Source organism: Pelmatolapia mariae, unplaced genomic scaffold, assembly GCF_036321145.2.
Source record: "Pelmatolapia mariae isolate MD_Pm_ZW unplaced genomic scaffold, Pm_UMD_F_2 NODE_ptg000715l+_length_71921_cov_1, whole genome shotgun sequence".
NCBI lineage: Eukaryota > Metazoa > Chordata > Actinopteri > Cichliformes > Cichlidae > Pelmatolapia > Pelmatolapia mariae.
Window position 1 is genome coordinate 20,441 of NW_027052393.1, and position 23,770 is coordinate 44,210.

The following is a 23,770-nucleotide window of genomic DNA, read 5'->3' on the forward strand; positions in this document are numbered from 1 at the left end:
TTCTATTGTAGAAAGAAAGCCGTGAGTGTGTTCAGCTGTTATATCTGCCAAAGGTTTCTACTTTGATGAGTGAAAAATTTAGAATACATTTTGGCCTATGAATTGATCCCATGATTTTTTTAAAACTCCTTATTTGTACTAGGGCTTTCATTTCAGAGTGCAATGAGACATTAAACTGCATAATTTTCAATAAAAACGGGAAAAATTGGGGTTGGGGGTGTTCTAAAACTTTTGACCAGGAGAGTAAAATTCTGTACACACGTTCCATAACCAATGTGCTAAAATAAAACTCTTTGCGATATTATACTTTTCCTGGAGCATCCATTTCTGATATAACACCAATGAAGATGAAGGAAACTTAAAACGATGAATATAGCTATGATATTGTCAAGATATAAGGACTAACTATCAGTGCTTTTTAGCTAAAATGTGTGAGGTTTGCTCAATGTTACTCATTCAGTGAAAAGATGTATCAAAACATCTATATGCATGCAAAGTAAGGTATTAGAGTATGGTATAAATAGAAAATCTTGATGTGAATACTCCGCACAGTGAATATTAGCTGTAGTCATGGTTCTGTTGGGCAAGCTGCTACCTCACAGAAAGAGAAGAAGTGGTTTACAGAATATCTACAGCAATCAGGAAGCACAATAACAATCTCAAACACAAAAGTGCACTCACAGTCACACCAGTAAATGGCAATACATCTAGAAAACAATGAGAAGTATTTCCCCATCAAGAAGACCAGTACAAGCTCAACAACAAAACTTAAAAGTCACAGTTTTCTTTTAACTTTCTGACACACTAAGTGCCTTTATGGTGCGCTTTGATTCAGAACAGACCATGTTATAAACAAAAAAGGCAATATGACTGGTGTGAGATCCAACAGAAGTCCTCTGTGAAAAAAGTACCGTGTGATCCTTTTATTTCTAACAAGATCTTTAGATGGGACAGGGTTAGTTTTTTTCCACCACAATACGACACTTGACCATTGTTCACTTAACAAAAGAAATGTATTTTTGAAGTCATTCGAGTGAGATACTGAAAGTATCTCGATGAGCATAAAATGTGTTTTCTTGTCCCAGCTCTGCGTGTAGTAGTTCGAGTCTGACTGAATTCCATTGTTTTCCATTTCCTTTTCATTTCAACAGCACACAGACTGCCTACAACATGTCCCAGAAGTTAGAAAATCCACAATTTTTGTTGGGAATTTTTCTTCTCATTTACAGACTGAATATCCCCGTTGCAGGTATGTTCTCAGTAGTTGTGTGCACTTCTCTCCGGCTGCTGTCTATAGTGTGGAGATGACTGTTGTTCATATAAGAGATGCTTAGGCCTCAGAACTCAGAGAGGTCCGTGTTGGACTTGGAGGGAGGCGAGCCGCTGCACTATGCTCTGTGCGGAAACTGTAATCATACTTACATAGGGAGAGTTGCATATTATTTAGTATGGTCTAACAGAAATATTCTTATTGTTCACTAAAATCCCAATTTACCTATCTGCAAAATACAGTGTTGATTAACAATCATATACAGCAACCTATTGACCATACTGGCCTCTAGTGGACAGTCTGTAGTTAAAGCAAATACTACTTCATTATTCATCTCTGGAGACCATAAATTATACTAGCAGAAATGTAACAAAGTCTTATGTGTACTCACCTCCTTTTCAATCTCAGCCAGTGATTTAATTGTAATACCCATCAGATCCACCTGCTGCAGCTGTACATGGAGAACAGGAATGCTGAGATGTGTGAACAAGCTCAACTTTAAGCATGTTGCAATTGTGTGGGAGTAGTGTTGGGAGACTTGTATTACTACAACGTGACTTATTTGAAGGGGTAAGTCGAATAAAAGTTTGCTATTTTTCTAGGTGCAGTCTGAACATTGTGATAGAGGCTCAACAAATTTATCAGCTCATCACCCAATAGAAGGTTTATGCCACAGCTGCCTTCAATTAACAGAATTGGTAATTTAGAGCAATACTGGTAATACTGCTATTAGCAAAATCCGTTTTTATGTTTCATAATAATTGATCTACCAGTATGCCGAAGGTCTTTAAAATATTTTGAATGCTAAAATATATATTTATTGCTACTATCCAGTCATTTTCAAATTTACCATTTCATAAATAAGCATTAAATATATTAAAGCATGTTACTTATTAAGATAAATTAAATTACTTTTAATTTGAATACCATCTGTCATTATGGAAAATGTTACTTAATACTAATTTCTTCCCAACAAGATGCAAGAGTTAATTTGTGCTAGCTAAGCAATAGTACTGACAGTGTACCCTTTAGTGCTTCACTGAGATTTGGCTGAATGAACTTTGAAAAGGCTCACTCATCACTCTGGATGGCTTGCAACGGCGGACAGGATATCACCAGAGAGTGATGAATGAGAAAGGGAGGAGGAATAGCGATGTTTGTGAATGAGAAGTGAAATAACACTGGACAACACTTCTTGAGTGCTGATCGAATGAGGAAGAAACTAAAAAAAAAAAAAGAAAAAAGAAAAAGAAAGCTCAAGACCAGAAAACCTCCCCACTGCTCAGGGACTGTGCAGATCAGGTCTGTGATCATACGCATGTTTATCCCGAGCTTCCGAGTCTGGAGAAGGTCCCTATCCTGTGGAAGACATCCTGTGTGGTTCCAGTACCATCTAACCATTTCACACCTGTAATCTTAACTTCCCACCTGATGAAGACATTAGGGAGGATTGTCCTCAACCACCTCGAAACTCTAGTAAGCATGCTGCTGCCAGACCCATCTACCTCCATACATTACTGTCATGCCTAAGAATACTGGAAGCACTGTGAGGGTCATGTTTTTTGACTTCTCTAGCACTTTCAATACAATTCAACAGGCCCTGCTAAGGTGAAAAGCTGAAAAGGAGCAGGAGTCGACCATAACCTTACTTTATGGCTATTGGGCAATTTTTTTCAAAGCGGTTGTCTGATGGGGAGGTTGCAGCATGGAGTGGGACGGGAAACAGATTAACAGTCTGAAAAATGAGGGCCAGCTCTTGCCTGGCCAGTCCCCTTGACTGCATAGAAGAGGTGGGTGAGAAAAGGATCTAATGGCCATTATGAACAACATCTCTGACCCCCTAAATAAGATTATAGAGGTCCTGAGCAGCTCCTTCAGCAGTAAAGCGTTTTAGCCACAATGTTGGACGGAGCTCTATTGTAGGTCTTTCATCCTAACAACAGTCAGACTGTGACTACACAGGATAAATACCGTTTAAAAACAAATGTGTATTATTACCACTCTCACTGCACTTTAAGTACATATAAAAATCTTGATGTATTTTTGTATATAGTAACCATCTAGAGATAGTATAGTATTTTTGCTTTTTTGTACACTATTCTTATTTTTTCCATATTTTTATTTTTCTACCATATCTCTAATTCTCTTTTTATTACTTGTGCTGCTGTAAAAAGTTATTTCCCAAGAGCTTGGGATTAAATAAAGTTTATGCCAATTTTTACTGTTATTCAGTTGCATTCCTGAACAGAAAATTTTGTTTTTTTTGTTTGTTGTTATTATGCTTGATTAATTTCTGACTTCTAAGTGCGCTGGCTTAAGTTTGGGAATAAAAATATGAATTCATTTAAGTTAATTCTGTACTTTTTAGTTTCAAACAAGCTTCTCACAGATTTCTAAATTGTGTGTGTTTTCTTGCTTTTATGACATCTGGGTCTAACACATTTGTTAAGCACTGTACCCCTTTCTTGCAGGGTACAGCAATCTCAACTAAGAAATATATGTGATCTGACATTCACGTACCAAATACACATCAGACAATGTAATGCAGCTTAGTGTATGAATGTAAGGCTACTCTCTTTTTACAGCTTTTGGGCATATACTGTGGTTGTTGTACTTATTTTGAGCAGAGATGTTAAAGCACAACACTGGAAATTGATACATGTTGGCAAATATCACTAGGATTAAAACTTACATCAGATGAGGCACAGGCAAATTTCTCAGAGATCATAAAAGGCACCCCGTCCATTGCTGAAAGAGAAAGGTCAAAAAAATGTTACATAATTTCATCTCGTAAAAGAGATCAAGTAATAAACCCATACAAACCATAAACTGAATAACAGCAACGACTCGAGACTGTTAAACAAATGACAGTGTCCACATATACAGAGATGTGGACACGGTCACCTTCAACACGCAGTCTATTATGAAGAGAGAGCATAAAAGCACACAAAAGTGAAGCTGTTGATGTATCATCCCTACCCTCATCTATGGCCACAAGCTCTGGGAAATGAACAAAAAAATGAGACTGAAACTATAAGCAGTAAGAATTAGCTTTCTCTGCAGGATGGATGGGCTCAGCTTTAGAGACAGGTTGCTTAGGCTGCTGCCCCCATGACCCAGCCCAAGATAAGTGGTAGAAGATTAATCAACTGGTAAGCTACAGCTATTTTTTTTCTCTTGTGATTAGATGAAAACTTATTATTATTATTATTATTGTTTTAACCCTACACATTTCTTTACACTATAATGACTTAACTATACTATATTATTTCAATACATGGACGGACAGACGGACGGACAGACAGACAGGTGTGTGTGTGTGTGTGTATTCATCTTTAAATCAACAAGAGCGACTGAAACTGTAAAGACCTGACCTGTAATAGCATACAGGTTGGAGTTCTGGTGCTCATAGTCTGGTCTGGTAGTATTTTTCCCTCTGAAGCTGGCAGGGAGGGTCATGGAAATATGCCTTGAAACAAAAAGAAAAAAAAAACAAACATTAAGCACCTCAGTAGTTCAATATATATGTGAAAGTGAGCCAAACAGCTCAAGATTTTAAAGAAACTATCACTATCCACTCCTGCTGTGTCAGCTAGAACTAATCCTGGACTGTCAAATTGCACAGCTAAGCAAAGGAAGTTGGGTTGTACATTAGAGCTGTATCCAAATTTTTGACTATGGCTTGTTGGGTAATTTCTATTCACCCTAGAGACATGTTAAGTACTTATTTATACATTGTTATAATGTACTTAATTTGAAAATTATCTTTGCTACAGTAGCTGAAATATATATATTTTTGATGGTGGCTCCTCCTCTTTCATGGGTTTCTGCTGCGATCAATGAATCAATAGATGAAGTGGCTGACGTCCACAAATCCTACTACTGGCTGGACAAAAAACACACCACAGAGCCACTAATCATGGAAGCACAGGAACAAGCTCTGAGGACAAGATCCATGGAGGCTGCAGTTTATCACATCAGGCAAGATCCCAGGTGCAGGCTGTGTAAAGATGCCTTGTAGAAATCCAGCATATAACAGCAGGGTGCAAGATGCTGGCAGGCAGGCCATACATGGAACGCCATTAGTATACAGAAACATCTGAGCCGAGTATTACCTCGAAGTCTCGAGGTATAAATGGGAGATGCCTCCTAGGATGGTCAAGACTGACCGAGCCAAGATCCTGTAGGAATTCCAGATACAGACAAACAAAATAGTGGTGGGTAAGACATAGCAGTGTTGGACAAGCAGAGGACGACAGCCGTAATGATAGATGTAGCGATACTGAATGACAGCTACATCAGGAAGAAGGAACATGAGAAGCTAGAGAAGTACCAAGGACTCAGAGAAGCGCTTGAAAAGATTTGGAGGGCAAAGGTAACAGTGGTCCCAGTGGTAATCGAAGCACTCCGTGCAGTAACCCAAAACCTAGCCGAGTGGCTCCAGCAGATCCTAGGAACAACATCCAAGATCTCTGTCCAGAAGAGCACAGTCCTAGGACCAGCAAAGATATTGCGCAGGACCCTCAAGCCTCTGGTAGAGGGCCTGAGCTTAAAGGATAGACCGCCCACAGGGGCGAGAGGGGATTTTTTTATATATATATTGTTGTGCAAGATCTGAGAGAGAAAACTTTAAAAATCCTTTTTAAATCTGTAAAGTGCTCTGCTCAATTCTCAATTGTTCCACTAATATTATAAGAAATTATGTTACTCATTATTTTATTATTTGAACTCTTAAGCACATTTTCTATAAAAGTTTAATTAAATCACTCCAAATGGAAAACTTGGGTTGAAGGAATTGGAGACAAAATAAAAGAGGCAAGGCTAAGTTGGTCTGGAGATGTGCAGATGAGGTATAGTGGAAAAAGGATGCTGAGTATGGTGCTGCCAGGGAGGAGAAAAAGGGAAAGACCACAGATGTTTACTGGATTTGGTAATGTATGGACATGGAGGCATACAATCTGGAACAATTGAAATAGGAAGATGACAAGAAAGTTAAGGAAGTTCCTCCACTGATTCATTCAAAGGTGTAAAAATAAATATCGACTGTTAATTTAATCATATCATCATAACAATTTTTGTGACATCTGAAGATACATCTTCTCTATGTGTTGGGGCACTCACAAGCGAATGAATCACTACTTGCATGTACATTCCATAACCTCTAGGCAATACCAAGATAAACTAAAGTGCTAATCTGTGCAACCTGTATTGTTACAGTGCACTTGCTTTGTTTTGTGTTGCATTTCTCTTTTAAGATTACTAGAACTAGTAAGAGATACAAGTAGGGCTGCCACAAACGATTATTTTGATAGTCGACTAGTCACCGATTATTTTTGCGATTAGTCGACTAATCAGGTCATGCATCCATTGAACGTAAAACGTACAGCTTATTGCACCAGCATGCATCTGCTCTTATATAACTATCATTAGCTTACAGCTTTAAGTGTTTAAGGTATGTGCTAACTAAAAATAAAGACAAGATGATAGTTTATTAAATTTTAATGAAATTTGCAGATTGTTTCCGTGGAGTTTAATAAACTCAGCCGTCTGCTCCTTGCTATCTAAAATATAACAGGACACCGGAGTAAATTCTCGAGCATCTCACACTTCTGATAATCAGTTGTCTGCTTGACGTTTATTCAGCTGTGTAAAAACTATAACGTTTTTTATAGTTATAACTGAATAAACTGAATAAACGTTATAACTATAACGTTTATTCAGCTGTGTAAAAACTATAACAGCCAAACCGATTTACTCAGGAACAAATAAAATACTAAAAAAAGCCAAACAATAATATTTTTTAGTTATCTAAGTGACTTATATATGTTTAACCTGAGTAGCGAAAGAAGGCGGTGGGTTTGAAAACGATTTGCCGGGAGTCCGGTGTTCTCACGGGCTCTAGTGAGCCTTGCCCCCGGCTAGCTATCGAGCTGGTGGGTAACAGACGTGTCCGAAAACGTCGGAGCGCTTTTGAAAATATGTGGTGTCTTGATAAACTGAGCAGATACTTGAGGTTTACACAGTTACATTCTCGCCTGAAAATATATTAAACGTTTATTTTGTGACCCAGAAAGAATAATAAGAGTAATATTAAAACTAACTAGCTGCCGCCATTGTTGGAAACTGAGCTGGGCTGCGCTATGAATTCTGGGACAGAGCTACTTCTTCTTCTTCGGGGTTTAACGGCAGCTGGCATCCTTGTACATGCAGTGCTGCCATCTTCTGTTTCAGTCCGTTATTACACTCTTAAATCCTACTACTTATTCCTGCGTCTTTTGTGGTCTTACAAAGCTTCAAACGACGCGTCGACTATTAAATCAGTCGTCGACGATTTTGATAGTCGACGTAATCGTGACTAGTCGACTAATCGTGGCAGCCCTAGATACAAGTGAAGACAATTACATACAAGTACTAGCACATCATTAGAGTGAATTTACTTAGGCATGGGAGCTGGTGGGGCTGATCCTGAGCTGGAGGAATTCACATTCTGGGTGTTGTTGATGGTTTGTGTGTGTGTGGAGTCCTGGGCCCGAGGCACATTTCCCATGCGATACCAGATTCCCATGTTGTTGAGCTCTCTGTCAAACAATGTTAGAAGCATTATTAAGCAGAAAGCGCTGACACCAGTTCCAAGGTTAATGTAAACCTGCTAGTCAAAAGGTGTGTGTATTAAATCCATGCCCTCCTTTCCCCTTCATACATTCTCTAAGCAATTATCCTAGAAACGTTTTGGGGACAAAGGTTTTTTTTTAAATAAACATTTTGCCAGAAATACTTTTGATTCTTTAGCTCTCATGTGGAACACATCTGACATACTGGAAGTGTCTTTTCATGTAGAAAACTTTCTGATAGAAATGCCCTGAACATTCCATCATACATTAAAAATGTAAAAAAGATTCATGTGACTTGATTTCTGGAGTAAGTGGAAACTGTTATGCCAAATGGATTGATTCCATTACAGTACAAACAACTTTTATTTATAAACTATTTTCTTCTGTTTTTAAACAACAACAAAAAAAGTTACATTTGACTGGAAGTTGCAATCCTCACCCTATAAAGGTATACTGAGGAGGTGCCTGCTTGGAGCGTCCCAGGATGCGGATATCACAGATGGCTGCCTCTGTGGAATCTCGTGGAATAAATTTGATGCAGAGTCGCCTCTTCCTGAAGGCCTGCTCCTCTGTTGCAGAAAAGACAAACTGACGGTCATTCCACAACAAGGTGGTTCATGAATAACAAACAATTCTTATTTCAGAGGTTAAAAAGATGAATTATTTTCACATATTCTTACCACACATTGAGGCTCTAAGTGTCTTTCCACTTGAGATAATAACTTACGAGTATCAACAGTTTCCTGGATTGGGATGAAACCCACAGGCAAAGTGTCCTTTATATCAATCAGCTTCATGTCCACAAGAACATTACCTAAATGGCTCTGCAGAGGAAAGAATAGAGTACAAGAATATGGTATTGAGAAAGGAGATGTTTATTGGAGAGGGGGTGGGACACTTATTTAACTGTTGAGGAGGTAAGTAAACTTACATTTTCTTTAGAGAAAACTCTGGTGAAGCAAAGGTATCGGGTCACCTTGGATTTGAAAAGTCCATCTTTCCACAGGTCAGCATCCAGGCCATCTGTTGTTGTTGAGATCTATAAGCAGAGGGGGATAGATTTTCATTATTCTGAGACAAGAATAACAATATCTGTGGATTCTTTTAAACATATCTCATTCCTTCTTTTTAACCCCAACCTTCCAAAGAAAATTATAATTCCCTAATTTTAAATGAGAAGAAAACTGAAATTATGGTGTTCAATAGTCATATTCCTCAAGACCAGCTTGTTGCCCTACTGGGGCCCCTTGCTAACTCTCTCTCTGATTCTATAAATAACCCTGGGTGTCTATTTGGACAGCTCCTTTAAGCTCGATAAGCAGGTGTCACCTGTAGTTAAATCTGGCTTCTTTCAATTGCGCCAGATTTCTAAAGCTAAGCTAAGCGTTATATACCACGCAGGGACCTTGAAAAACGTATCCATGCTTTTGTGACATTCAGGTTAGACTATTGCAATTCTCTTTACTGTGGTCTCCAATCCAAATCAAATCAAATCAAATCACTTTTATTGTCACGTCACATGTGCAGGTACACTGGTACAGTACATGAGAGTGAAATTCTTGTGTGCGAGCTTCACAAGCAACAGAGTTGTGCAAAAATACAATAACGTAAAACAAGCAAAATATAAGAATGGCTAAATCTGAAAGTAATAAATATATGTACAATATATAAGAGTATATGCATTAATGGATGTGTATACTAAATATGTTTTTCTACGTGTGTGTGTGTGTGTGTGTGTGTGTGTATGTGAGTGTGTATATACATATTTTACAAATGAAATAGAGTAAACAATAAAATAAGATATATAAAATATACAGAGGTTGGTAGTTGACATGTGCAAAACAGTGGCATTAATGTACAGTATGGAGTGCATAATGTTGAAGTTCCAGTAGTGAAGGTGAGGTGTCTATGACGTGTTCAGCAGAGTGATGGCCTGGTGGAAAAAGCTGTCTCTCAGTCTGCTGGTACGGGACCGGATGCTGCAGAACCTCCTTCCTGATGGAAGTAGTCTGAACAGTTTATGGCTAGGGTGACTGGAGTCCTTGATGATCCTCCCCGCTTTCCTCAGGCACCGCTTCCTGTAGATGTCTTGGAGGGAGGGAAGCTCACCTCCAATTATCCGTTCAGCACACCGCACTACTCTCTGGAGAGCTTTGCGGTTGTGAGCGGTGCTGTTGCCGTACCAGGTGGTGATGCATCCAGCGAGGATGCTCTCAATGGCACAGCGATAGAAGGTCCTGAGGATGCGGGGGCTCATGCCGAATCTTTTCAGTCTCCTGAGAAAGAAGAGGCGCTGCTGCACCTTCTTCACTGTTTTGTTTATGTGTACTGACCACGTAAGATCCTCAGCCAGATGTACACCAAGGAAGCGGAAGCTGCTCACTCTCTCCACAGCAGCGCCGTTGATGGTGATGGGGGTGTGTACTTCTCTGCACCTCCGGAAGTCCACTATCAACTCCTTTGTCTTTGCGACGTTGAGGGTGAGATGGTTGTCTTGACACCAGTGGGTCAGGGCGCTGACCTCCTCCCTGTAGGCCGTCTCATCACCGTTGGTGATAAGACCCACCACTGTAGTGTCGTCCGCAAACTTCACAATGATGTTGGAGTTTCTAGTGGCCGTGCAGTCGTAGGTGTAGAGTGAGTACAGGAGAGGGCTCAGTACACACCCCTGTGGAGCACCAGTGTTCAGTGTGATGGGGGATGAGGTGGTGCTGCCCAGCCTGACCACTTGGCGTCTGTCAGACAGGAAGTTAAGGATCCAGCTGCAGAGGGAGCTGCTCAGTCCTAGATCCTGCAGTTTCCTGTCCAGCTTCGAGGGAACGATGGTGTTGAATGCTGAGCTGTAATCTACAAACAGCATTCTCACATACGTGTCTCTCTTCTCCAGGTGTGACAGGGCAGCATGGAGTGTCAGTCAGGGCTATGGCATCATCAGTGGACCTGTTGTGGCGGTATGCGAACTGTAGAGGGTCCAGTGAGTCGGGTAGTGCAGAGCAGATGAAGTCCCTGACCAGCTTCTCGAAGCATTTGCTCACGATGGGGGTCAGGGCTACAGGTCGCCAGTCGTTCAATGAGGAGATGGTGGAGGATTTGGGTACAGGGACGATGGTGGCCATTTTGAAGCAGGCTGGGACTACAGACAGAGAGAGGGAAAGGTTGAAGATGTGTGTAAACACTCCAGCCAGCTGAGCCGCGCATGACTTGAGGACGCGGCCGGGAATCCCGTCCGGACCAGTAGCTTTGCGTGCGTTCACCCTCCTGAAGCACTTCCGCACATCCTCCTCAGACACAGTGTGCGCACTGACGTCATCCGCGGTGCGCACACTGTCCGGTCTCATGGTGTTCGCTGTGTCGAATCTAGCGTAGAATACGTTCAGATCCTCACACAGAGAGGCCGTGGTCTGCGGTGTGCTGGTTTTCCCTCTAAAGTCTGTGATTGTGTTTAGTCCCTGCCACATACTCCGAGGGTTGTCAAACTGTTGCTCCACCCTGTCCCTGTACTCACGTTTGGCTGCTTTGATCGTCTTCCGGAGTTGGTAATGTGCGTGTTTGTAGTCCGATGTGTTCGCGGAGGCAAAAGCGGTGCTCCGTGCCGCCAGCGCCGTGCGAACATCTCCGTTAATCCAGGGTTTTTGATTTGGGAAGGATTTAACTGTTCTGGATACACGCATTTTCTGATAAATCCGCAGACTGAGTCTGTGTACTCATCAATGTCATTAGCAGCCACGTGAAACATTTCCCAGTCCGCGTGATCAAAACAGTCATCTTAGCTTATCCGTCTCTCTTCATAGGCTACAGCTTGCTCAGAATGCTGTGGAAAAGAAAATTTGATTCTATCACTCCATCTCCTGTGATATTTGATTGGTTACCAATCAAATATCACATTGAGTTTAATAATATTGCTCCAAGTTATCTCACTCATCTCCTCAATCTGTACACTCCTTGCTGAGCGTTAAGACCATCAGGTCAATTACTCGTGGCCCAACCTAAGTTTAGGCTGAAGACCAGAGGTGATTGTGCCTTTGCTTCAGTTGTACCTAAACTTTGGAATAGCCTCCCTGCTTCTATTCGTGCCACAGACTCTATTCAATCCTTCAAATCAAGATTGAAAGCTTACTTATTTAACCTGGCTTTCCTGACCACTTAATACCCTTATTAAACTTATAAATAATTTTATTGCTGTTTTTTTAACTTCTTAGTTGATATTTTGTATTCATGAACTGACCTTCCTCCTGAATTGAGGTTCAATACCCATTTTACTTAACTCTTCTGGTCTATTAGTGCCTGCCTTCTATCTGTGCTAGTGCCCAATCTGTACTTTGTTAATTGATTTATGTTGATTCTCTGTATAATGGTGAAGCACTTTGGTCTGCCTTTGGATTTTTTAAACGTGCTATATAAATAAAACTGTGTTGTATTAACAAGCTAAATTCCTGGTAGGTAACAGAAATTCAAATTTGGTTGATTGCAGTTGTGAAGGTAATAGTTGAAAAGATTTTCCTGGAGGCCAATGTTTTAGTCAACTAAACGAGGGAGAGAAAAAAAATCACTTGAGAAACAAAACAAAACAAAAAACTGTAAAACTAAGACACTCAAAAATCAAGTTAAATTTGAGAACCGTTTAACGGCCAATGACAAAAACTCTGTAAACAAAGACATTTGAAAACATTAATCACATTCTTCAATAATGAATCATGCTGCTTGACCGTGCAGGACCTCACATTGTGCATATTGACCACATTACACTCCAAACAGAAAACGAAGACGAAAATAAACCGATGTTAAATAAATAAATGTTAAATGTTATAATATAAACTTACTATAAAAGATGTTCACGTATTATTAAAATGACAAATTAACATTTGAAAATCTAATGAACTGCAACTGAAAACTGTGGCACAGTGTTCCCGTCTATTCTGAACGATGCGTGCTGTTTGGAAATTCATAACAACTATTTCAATAAAAGTTAAAATCTAACACCATAGCTCCTTAAACAATAAGTGAGGAGGAGGGACATCTTCCTATATCCCTTAAAAAACAAAACAACAAACAAACAAACAAAAAAAATCCACGGCCTGCCTGGGACGGGAGTCAACAGGCGGCTTGTGGTGCATTTTGACTCTGTTCTGCTTGTTTGGTGCAGCATTTGTTACAAAGACGCAGGTATTCCCACACCCGCTCACTCACTCATACATCTCTCACTCACACACACGCACTAAAGGAAGATTGTTGATTTATGTATTTTCTATTTTTTGTGTTTGTATGTTTGTTTTGGGGTTTTTTGTCTCTTTTTGTCCCACACCACTTTCTCCTCTTTTTTTTTTTCCTCTCTGGCCAGTCTTGCCTTAGACATCGTCATACTATACCATATATAATGTAATATGTGAAATAACACAGGAATAAGACAGGACAAGATATTAAGAAAAAAAAGTTAATATCTAAAATAGTAAATCAATAAATCATCTAGCAATTTTATTCCGCCTATCTGAAGTCGCAGGGGCAGGAGTCTAAGCAGGGAAGCCTAGACCTCGCTCTCTGCAGCCACCTCCTCCAGCCTATACTGAGAAATATCGAGTCGTTCCCAGGCCAGTCAATAGATGTAATCTCTTGAGAGTGTTCTGAGTTTACCCCGGACCGTCTCCCGGTAGGAGAGGAAACACCTTTACCTCACATCTAAACTGGCTCCTTTCTGTGTGGAGGAGCAGCAGCTCTACTCTGAACCCCTCACAAATAATTGAACTATTAATCTTATTCTAACGGAAAGCCCATCAAGCTTGATTTCGTTACTCATATCCTCAATCTTTTTCTTTCGCTTATAAAAGAATCAACAATAATAGATTAGCCCAAAATTAACAGATTAATGGAGTTTCTCAACAATGATGCGCCAAATGGCAGCACATGGCTGTATAACATTTAGGCAGAAGAATTTACCATCACTTCGCATCAATTAAAATGATAGCAATTAGATTAAATGATTACTACGTAGTGACAATAGCGACGATTAGTTGTTTGGTTAACAAGTCATGCACATCCCTTATTTCATAGGAAAGAAGGATAGTGATTCTGCTCCTCTTTAATTGTAAACTACCAGGTGAAAAGTTGCTACAAGTGCTAAAGCAGCTGCTACTGTTGGCAAACACACACTGTCATCCACCTGATACATGAAGACTAATTCACAGCAAACCACTCTTAAGTCTGGGCTATCATCATATACATGGAGAATATTACATGTGTTTTTCCAGAGACATTTGGAATTGGGCGAACCGAAACCCCCCCCCCCCCGCCCAAAAACCACAAAAAACAAAAACAGAATCACTATTGGCAAGTTTAAAAAACATAAAATAAAATCAGCTTTCATGCGCACACACAAGTGCATAAATGTGCAAATTAGATATTTCTGCTACTGCAAAAAAAAAAATCTAATAGTGTGGGAAAAATTTTGGTATTTGGCAATTCTGACCACTCATTCTTGAGTTATGTTATGTTGCTTACCACATCATATCCAGTGGGTGCTCTATTCCTAGAGGCTACTACTCCGACTCCAGTGATTGGGTCCATTGGCATCTCTGGCAAAGCTTCAGAAAGGTCCCGAACCTCAGGCATCTTTATAGAGATCTGCAATCAAAATCCCCACAGATGACATTATTGGAAAACAGGCACAGAAAGTAGGACAATGAGGGAACGGGAATAAACACCAAGATTGATTGGTAAGATAAGACATGTACTTTTCTCTGCTGTTCATAATGGGCAAATTCTTTTACTCCACTTACTGAGCTCCGATCTAACCGTTTTGAACTTATAGTATGGAATTATTTTTTGTACCATAAGTCACAAAGGGAAAAAATATAATCCGAGCAAATAACTTAATTTCTTGGGCACAACTCCGATGTGAATCCTGCTTGCTTAAATCATCAGATTTTTGACTGTTTGGAGGGGGAGCCCAAAGAAAGCAGGTGTCCTAATGTGACTGGTCACTTTCATGGACAGCTCAGGTTACTGCATTAAGTGGAGTTACATTGTTGCAGCATCCACCCTCCAAAAAACTCCACTGTTTTAAATCATATTTGCTTGGAAAATAAAGTTTTCCAATAAAGAAAAAAAAAAAAAAAAAAAGGAAAAAAAAAATCCAGATTCTTAAGTATCCATAGGATAGTGCCAAGAAATTATACTGAAAATGATAACATCAAGCGATAACAAAAGTCAATTTCAGTGAGAGATAACAACACACATAGGATACAATAAGATGAGGCTAATAGAATATATTCAGAGGAAAAAAAATAAACAAAGGTCTTTCAAAATAAACTGCTCGTAGGTTTCAATTTTAGAAAATGCAGGGGTTTTGTGACGGTGCAGTTTAACTGAACACTGCACTGTCACAAAAACCTAAACCCTTGTATTACTGTAGTATTGTATCTTCTGGATGAGGTAGATGTGTGTTCATGTGTACATTTTTCTGCATCTGTGTGTGTTAGTGAATGAATAAGCCTTTAAGAGTATTTGAAGAATGAAGAATACAATGAAGAATAGTGAGCATTTGGACATTTACCCTGAGCTTTGATGCAAAATTTTGTGGGTTGAAAACAGGATATTATAATGGCATAGATTTTAATAATGAATGCTAATAATTCACATTGTCTAATATAACAGCCCCAGGTCAGTGCCTGAGTTTTACCATCCCCTGTACATTTTTATTGGCCTGGAAAAAACAAAAACAAAACAAACAAACCCTTTAGATTTATATTTTTTAAATATTAACATTTTATTTCACTCCACTTTAATTTTGAAAAATAATAATTATTAAAAGACTGGTCTAGCACACCCCTTGCCCCACTTTAAAGTCCCCTCTGCTTGCTGCAGGTATCACTGCGACAGAAGGTGGAATGGCAAGCTGCGCATTTTAAACATGGTATCAGGCTAAGTTAACAGTTCATCTGCATATTTTAATGCAACTTCTGCAGCTTTACCAAGGAGGTTTCCTGTATAAAACATACAATTGTGGATGGAGCAACTACAAAGTTCACTTTTCTTGATGTTGGAGTTTGTTGATTAGGTGGTTTGATGAAGGACTCCCCCTCAACCCAGTATCACAGCAAAAAAAAAATAGTGTAATAGACACACCTCACTCCCACTTTTTCCCAGTAAAGGTTTTAATGGTGATTACAGGAACGGTTCTGCGTGCTAGGAAAAAAATAAAAAAACTCTTTCTAATACACAAAGTACTTAAAGACTATTTAAATGAAGTAGTTCGAGCTCTGTTGAAGGAAAAGAGACAGAGTCAGAAATTCAAAAATATTCCATTATAAAATGGCAATTCAATCAGGAGGACACATTTGCTGGCTTTTGACCTTCTGTTGGACTCTGGTCTTGGAAGCTGTTGACGAGTTGCCCTCCATGGATCACTCTGCAGGTCGTGCCCTCATATGAGCTCTTGATCATGTTGATAATAATAATAATGATAATAATAATATTAATGGACTGCATTTATATAGGGCTTTTCGAGACCCTCAAAGCGCTTTACAATTCCACTATTCATTCACTCTCACATTCACACACCGGTGGAGGCAAGCTACAGTTGTAGCCACAGCTGCCCTGGAGCAGACTGATAGACTGTTGACCATGTTGGCTGGGATGCCGTAGTATCAGAGGAGTTTCTTGGTCCACACTGTCAAACACAGCTATGATGCGTAGCACTGCGGTCTAATCTGTGCTTGATCAATTCTGTCGGAAGCCTGCTTGCTCATCTCATAGTAGCGACCCGGTTGAAGACCTTGTCTGGTACTGACAGGAGTGTGATGCCCCTGTAGTTGTTACAGCTGCTGAGGTCACCCTTCTTGGGGAACTTGATTACATATCCCTCTTTCTAGTCAGTTGGTTACTCCTCTTTTTCCCAGATCTTCTAGAAGAGTGTATATAGCAACTCCACTGGTGCTTCCAAATCTGCTTTCAGGGCCTCTGCTGGTATATCGCCAGGTTCAGCAGCCTTCCTGTTCTTCATTAGGGTGATGGACTTCCTGATCTCTTCTCTGGTTGGTCTGCTGCAGTTAATGGGGAGATATTCGTTGGCTGGATTGATGTCTGGTGGATTTGGTGGTGCAGGTCTCTTCAGGAGATCCTCAAAGTATTCAGACGTCTGTGAAGGTTCTCAGTCATCCAGGTCATCGTAGTCAAAGGAGTTTGCAAAGAAAAGCGTCTGGACTTCTTAAAGTTGCTTCGAAGACGTTTCACCTCTCATCCGAGAAGCTTCTTCAGTTCTAAGGTCAAATGGCCGAGAGTCCCAGATTTAAACCCAGTGGGAGTATCCCCCCAAAGAGGGACAAAGGACCCCCTGGTGATCCTCTAATCACATGAGCCAAGGTGTGAAAGCGGGTGTGGGACCTAATCAGCCAGGGTTTCGGGTGTGCTCATTGTGAAACCTGGCCCCACCTTGTCGTGTGAATTCCTGAGGTCAGATGGCCCAGGATGTGAGTGGGCATTAAGGCGTCTGGGGAGGGAACTCAAAACTGGATTATAGATGGCAGACAGTTGGTGTCGTAAACCACTGCCTCTGTTCAAAGATGGTCGCTCACAGTGGACATAGATGGCCTCTTTCACTCCTCTTTCAAACCATCTGTCCTCTCTGTCCAAAATGTGAACATTGGCATCCTCGAAAGAGTGACCTTTGTCCTTAAGATGCAGATGGACTGCTGAGTCTTGTCCTGTGGAGGTGGCTCTTCTATGTTGTGCCATGCGCTTGTGAAGTGGCTGTTTGGTCTCTGTTCTTTTGGGTCTGCCATGTTTTTAATTTATTTATTTATTTATTTTTTACATTGTATATGTCACACACTTGTTGTTGTTGTTTTTTTTAAAATAGCAATAGTACAAATAATCTAAAATTAAAGCTGTCATACCTGTGACTGTTCTTGGTTAGTTGTTTTTATAGTCACTATCTAGACTTTGTTTCTGTAATTTGAGATCATCACATATTTTATTTTACTTTTTTAAATACATTATAGGCACAAAATAGCGCCTTTAAATTTAAATTGTTTTATTTTGCCTCATGAATTCTTGCTTGATGCTATAATCTTTTGTTTGTTAAAAGTCTAGTTTTGACCACAGAAAGAGACTTACTGAGACAGTATTGTCATTTCTGAACATCCTCTGTGCACAGCTGATGGTTTAAAGAAATGGTTTAAATAAAACATTTAAATTCATTCAGATTTTTTGTATTCAAAGTAGAAAAAAAAATCCCATATAGTCACATACAAAAAATAAAATCTCCCAGCCCTAGCTGCAACTTGCATAGTTTTTTCATTGTTGCAAGTCAGATAATAAAATCTATGAATTTACTTTCAATGACAAATCTTGGATCAAATAACACATTCAGAAACTCGTAATTGAGACAGAAACCATTAAGCTATACATATCACACTTGGCCATAATTTGAAATGCACATAGTTAACACCATTATATAGTCTAGTTTTCAAAAAGCACATTTTTATATTTTGATCATGGCATTATCCTCACATAATTTATTAGAAAAATACATTTTGTGATTATGTGAATTATTTATCATCAATATATTAATTTTTTTTGTTCACCCTACCTCTCCCATATTATTAGTTTGAAATACACTTAATTTTGAAACTGCTTGCATTATGTTCTATAACAGTCTTGCAGGACATTTCTTGTTTTCAGATAAGTAGAGACTGTACTGGGGCTCATCTTAGATCATTTTAGTAATTGAGTATCTATTATTGCATCAAATAATCGAATAAGAAATACTTTCTTCTTATTAATGAGCAGTAATAAATATTCAAAAGACAAAAACCAGGTCTTTTAAAATGTTTAAATAGTTCACCTCCATATAAGACCTGTAATGTAAATGGAGAGTCCTCTTCACACACCAAGGTTAATTATAGAATTCCAAAGGATTTGATGCCAAGACGAGTTCTGTTTACATTATACATGCTTCCCTTCCCAGTATCATTAGAAGGCACTGACCGCTAATTTTCTGCTTCTAAATTCAGATAAAACTGAGGTTATTGTACCCTTAAAAATCTCCGAAATATTGTATCTAACCAGATGCGTATCTTAATGATCTCAAAGTATGGTATCACTGTATTAGAGAACTAACTTACAAGAGCCAAGATATACCAAATCGAATCAAAAACTGTAACCCCAAAACTGTGCTATGAACAGAACCACAGATTTTGTAAACTGTTCCATCCCCAGTAGATGTAAATAATAATAATAATAATAATAACAACAACAATAACAATAATAGTAATTCAGTCTCCAACCAAACAACCCTCAGGACAATGGCTCAGAGTTTTAATGGCCCATGTACATTTTTATTGGCTTGTGAGAAAAAACTTCCATTATCATATTTTTCAAATCTTGATGCAACTTATTTTACATAAGTCACAAAAAAAAACAAAAAACTGGGGTATAAACAAACAGCTTACGTTAAGGACATAAATTTGCTTTTTTGGTCTCGAGCGAGCTCCTCTGCAAAGGACTGGATTTCTCTTCCACGTCCAGACACTCAAAATTCCAGTGGTGCAATGAGATAAAAAGATGTCACTCAAAAGTTCTCCCCATACAGGACAAGTTACGCACTGATTCGTAGGATTAACACAAATTACTAACCCAACAGTTTAACTAAATTATTTATTGTCCGACCATAACTCGCCCTCGCTTGTCAACTCTAACTGTGAAATAATAAATAAGCGACCAAGCTAACAAGCTAGTCAGGTAACATAGTGCATCTTCCACACGCCAGCTGCAACCGACGACAGACGTCAGCTATGGTTTTACTGGCCAGCCAACGGTCTGTTATCCCTTGGACCGTTTAAGCGCTTATATCACATACCTCAGTCAATTACACCACCAAAGGCAGCTTTACGTATCACATTCTTGCGAGGACACAGGATTTGCAATAAATGATAATGTTAGCAATCTAGCTGGGTTGACCACTTACCGAAATAGGCTAACAGTTGGATGTGAGAGGTTTCCGAAATTTTTCCTCAGTGTTCTGTTTGGTTAGGTCGTTTCACAGCTTTGGAAAAGCTCGCATTGTTAGAAAATTGCCTTATCCATGAAAGCAGTGCTAAACACAACCTATTCTGTGCATATCTGTATAACAGTTTTCCAGCTAGCGGTTTCAGGAAGATATCATTGTTCGAAAAGCGGAAAGAACCCGTTCGGATTCGGAGGAGTCGTCGTGGTCTTCTTCTTCTTCTTAATATTTATTGGTTGGCAAGTAGCGAAATTCTTCTTCTTCTCCTGTTTTTTTTTTGGCGGTTGGCAAATAACTTCTAGGTGCAATACCGCCACCTTGTAGATTGGAGTATAGCACAGAATCTACAGTACCGCCAATATATTTCTTTTTAAAATTCCTGTCGCCTTCAAAAATGTAAAAAAATATCAGCAAAAACTATATGCCCTGAGTCTCTTTGAAGGAATTTCCTTATCCTTAAATTAGTTTTGTTATTATTAAGATTACTCATTAATACTTCTCTCTCAGGAGTGTTTAAGGACACTGTTAGACCTCTGCCTTACCACCACATATTTTAATTACAGCAAGAGTTTTTACAGAAAAAAAACATGGATGTGCCATGGGCTCCCCGGTGTCACCTATTGTAGCCAACCTTTACATGGGGAAGTGAAAAGGGTTTTTTTTTTTTTCTTTTTTCTTTTCTTTTTTTTAAAGTACACCAAACACTGTCTAATGGTGTATTTTTACCCAGGGAATCACAGTATTTTCTCCAATAATCATGATCCTTCTAACCTGTGCTTGTGTCTTTTTGTAGTTTATTAGATTTTGGGAACATTTTTTTAAATCTTTTGAAAGCCTTATTCTGTTGTTTAATTGCTAATGTACATTTTTGTGTCCACCATGTAACAAATCCCAAAAGGTTGATTCTTTTCATCTGGGCATAGTGTTTTCAAACCAGAAACTTTGGAATGTTATAGATGACCGCGTTGATCATACAGACAATTGGTACACCCTACACCCTGTTTATGCATCTTCAGGAAACCATACAGACTTGGTGTAGATTCCCCTGTTATGAGATGTGGTATGAGATCTGGTCAATAGCATTTTCTTGTTCTAACTGCTTGAGACAATCTATCACCCTCTTCCTGTAACCACTTCCTGGGTCTCGTTTCAGGCGCTCATAAGTATTTTTGTCACTGAGCAGTGACAACATTTTCTCATGATAGTCTTCCTGGTGCACAACCGTGCACCTACCCTTGTCTGCCAGAAGGATGATAATGTTATTGTCATTATAAGTGATGTGAGTGCCTTCCTCTCCTCCATGTTGATGTTGGATGGGGCATTGCTGAAACAGGCTCAAACTTTCGTCCGTAGTCCGACTTACTTACCTGGATGATTGAGCATGTTATTATAGCTATTGTATTTTGATAACTGTTTAGGTATTCAGATAACTATTATTATTTTTTAGACACAGGAGAAGCTTCAATTATTACACCCAGTGATGGAAAACAAAGTGGGGCAATTGCTGCAGTTTAGAACAGGTTTTTGTGTCCCAAGGATCCCAGGGTCTATGTTGTCCGGGGCATAGAGTCATAGAAGGTCTTCAGGAGTGGGCCCCTCAAACCAAAAGACCTGAGCCCCTGCAGCAGGTACAGCCTGCTCTGTCCTTTCTTGAGGTAGTCCAGTATCCATGTTGTGAGATGATGACCCACTTCTGAGTTCTCCAGCTTGTCCTTAAGGACTGTGGGAATAATAGTGTTAAAGGTACTAAAAAAACACGATTCTCACAGTGCTCCCAGCAGTCTCCAGGTGAGAGAGGGAACGATGACGGCATCATCCACTCCAATGCCAAGTTGGCAGGCAAACTGAAGTCGGTTCAGTGATGAGCTCACCAGGGGCTGAAGCTGAGCCAGGACCAACTGATCCAGAGGTCTTCATCAGGTAGGATGTCAGAGCTACCAGCCTGTAGCCTTTGAGGTTCTTGGGACATGGAGTCTTTGGCACTGGTACAGCACAAGAGGTTTTCCAGAGCTGTTGAACTCTCCCCAGCCTCAGACTCAGTTCGAAGTTGTGCTCCATCACCCCACACAGTAGATCTGCGCAGGACCTGACAACCCTTGAGGTGATGCTATCTGATGCAACACCAAAACCTCCGCCCCAGAGGGCGGACCCTGGGAGCACACCAACAGACACTCTCATGGAACGTGACAAATACACACATAATACAGCTTATACGGCTTTCTCTTAAAATTATGCATGTATTAGTAAATTAAGCACTTTATTTTCTTTAGAAGGCTTGACAAAATCGATAAATGTACTCACATCTCTTTAATGACTTTTTTTTTTAACATACCTTCAATCATCCTTACACAGAGGAGGATGCAGCCGAATGCTTATTAAATCATTCCAGCAACAACACTGCTGAGCTGATGTAGCTGGGAAGGGTCTGATTAACACCGGAAAAGCGACACACTGTAAAATCTAATTAGTTCCCAGAACTCAAAAAAATTATGGAAACTCGTTGCCTCAAAAAAATTGAGTAAAGCTTAGCTAAAAATGACTAAGTTAGGACAACTTATTTATTTTGAGTACTCTGTACAAGCTCATTTGTTCCCAGAACTCAAAAAAATTGGATCAAGTTTACGTAAGATGACCAAGTTAGGGCAACTTACTCATTTTGAGTACACTGTACAGCCTTGTTAGTTCCCAGAACTCAAAAAAATTATGGAAACTCGTTGCCTCAAAAAAACTAAGTAAAGCTTACTTAGGATGACTGTTAGGACAACTTATACATTGCAAGTCTGCAGTATTAAGAATAACTTGATATTTCTGCCTGTACAACACTAATTGTTTACCTACTGACAAACATTTCAAGTTCAACTAAATGAAAAAACAATTTGTGGTAACCTGAATATGATTAAAAATAATTAACAACACTTTTTGTAATGATGTTAAAATCAGCCCAACTTTTATTTTCAAACACAACAAAGTACAACAGCCAACATACTGGACACTGTTCTGCTGAACAACAAACAATTATATTGCCATCACTGTTATAATCTTACAATGAAACAAAGTCTCAGATGTAATTATTCTGAAAATAAGTTTAGGCCTACCACAAGTTTGTTTTGTACTTACATTACTTATATAATCAAAATAAAATATTTGTTGTTCTGTCACAAGTGCAGTCTCTAATTCAAACAACACATTTGTTTTTCATTCCAACACAGGAGCTGGAATGTTGTAATATTTTAAGGATGGCTTGTTTCCAGTCGAGGCATTACTGCCTGAATGACTATCACGGAACGAGGTGATCCAAATGTAGGTGCAGAAGAAAGTCTTTAACTTCCCTTAAGTACAGTGGCAGTGGATGTGGGTTGGAGATGCAATGAGCTTGAACCTGCAGGCGACCATCTTCACTGACCACACCATCTGTGACGGAGGACTCATCTCTCCTTTTGTCCTGCAAGCAAACAATCATATTTTTGGAACATGAACTTAATTGCTTTCTTAAAACATTTTTTTCTGCATTTGGTATAGAACAGACTCCAATTTAGACAATCTCAGGCTCCCTCCCCACCGGAGAGGTGACATTCAATGTCTCAATTGTCAGTCTGGATAGCCGTGACCACCACCCAACATACAATAATGTCATGAAAGCATCATTTTAAAAAGGGCTATGCAAACATGGCCAATAACTTTCATTCTAATGATGTGCAAAATGATTTGGGCACAAAACAAATTTTGCTGTTAGAAAACTTGCAGACTTCACTACATACAGTGTAGACCCTCTAAACTAAGTTTGGGGGATGTGATCTTTCAAGAAATGCAGACCAAACTGTTGTTGTTTGTTTACTTACACAGCATGTCTTGTAGAATTAACTGGAGTCACAGCAACAGCATAGTGCAGTC

General features: G+C 39.4%; 1 protein-coding gene across 1 annotated transcript; it reads right to left on the reverse strand.

Annotated features, from left to right (window-relative positions):
- Positions 1–1,055: 1,055 nt before the first annotated feature.
- LOC134623521 (multivesicular body subunit 12B-like) lies at positions 1,056–20,105 on the reverse strand. Its single transcript, XM_063468618.1, has 10 exons — positions 19,841–20,105; positions 14,374–14,496; positions 8,813–8,920; positions 8,609–8,705; positions 8,321–8,450; positions 7,708–7,848; positions 4,645–4,739; positions 3,963–4,018; positions 1,662–1,721; positions 1,056–1,417 (listed from the first exon to the last, which is right to left on the reverse strand). The coding sequence occupies exons 2-10, from the start codon at positions 14,482–14,484 to the stop codon at positions 1,331–1,333; spliced, it is 885 nt and encodes a 294-aa protein (XP_063324688.1). The 5' UTR covers positions 14,485–14,496; positions 19,841–20,105; the 3' UTR covers positions 1,056–1,330.
- Positions 20,106–23,770: the final 3,665 nt, after the last annotated feature.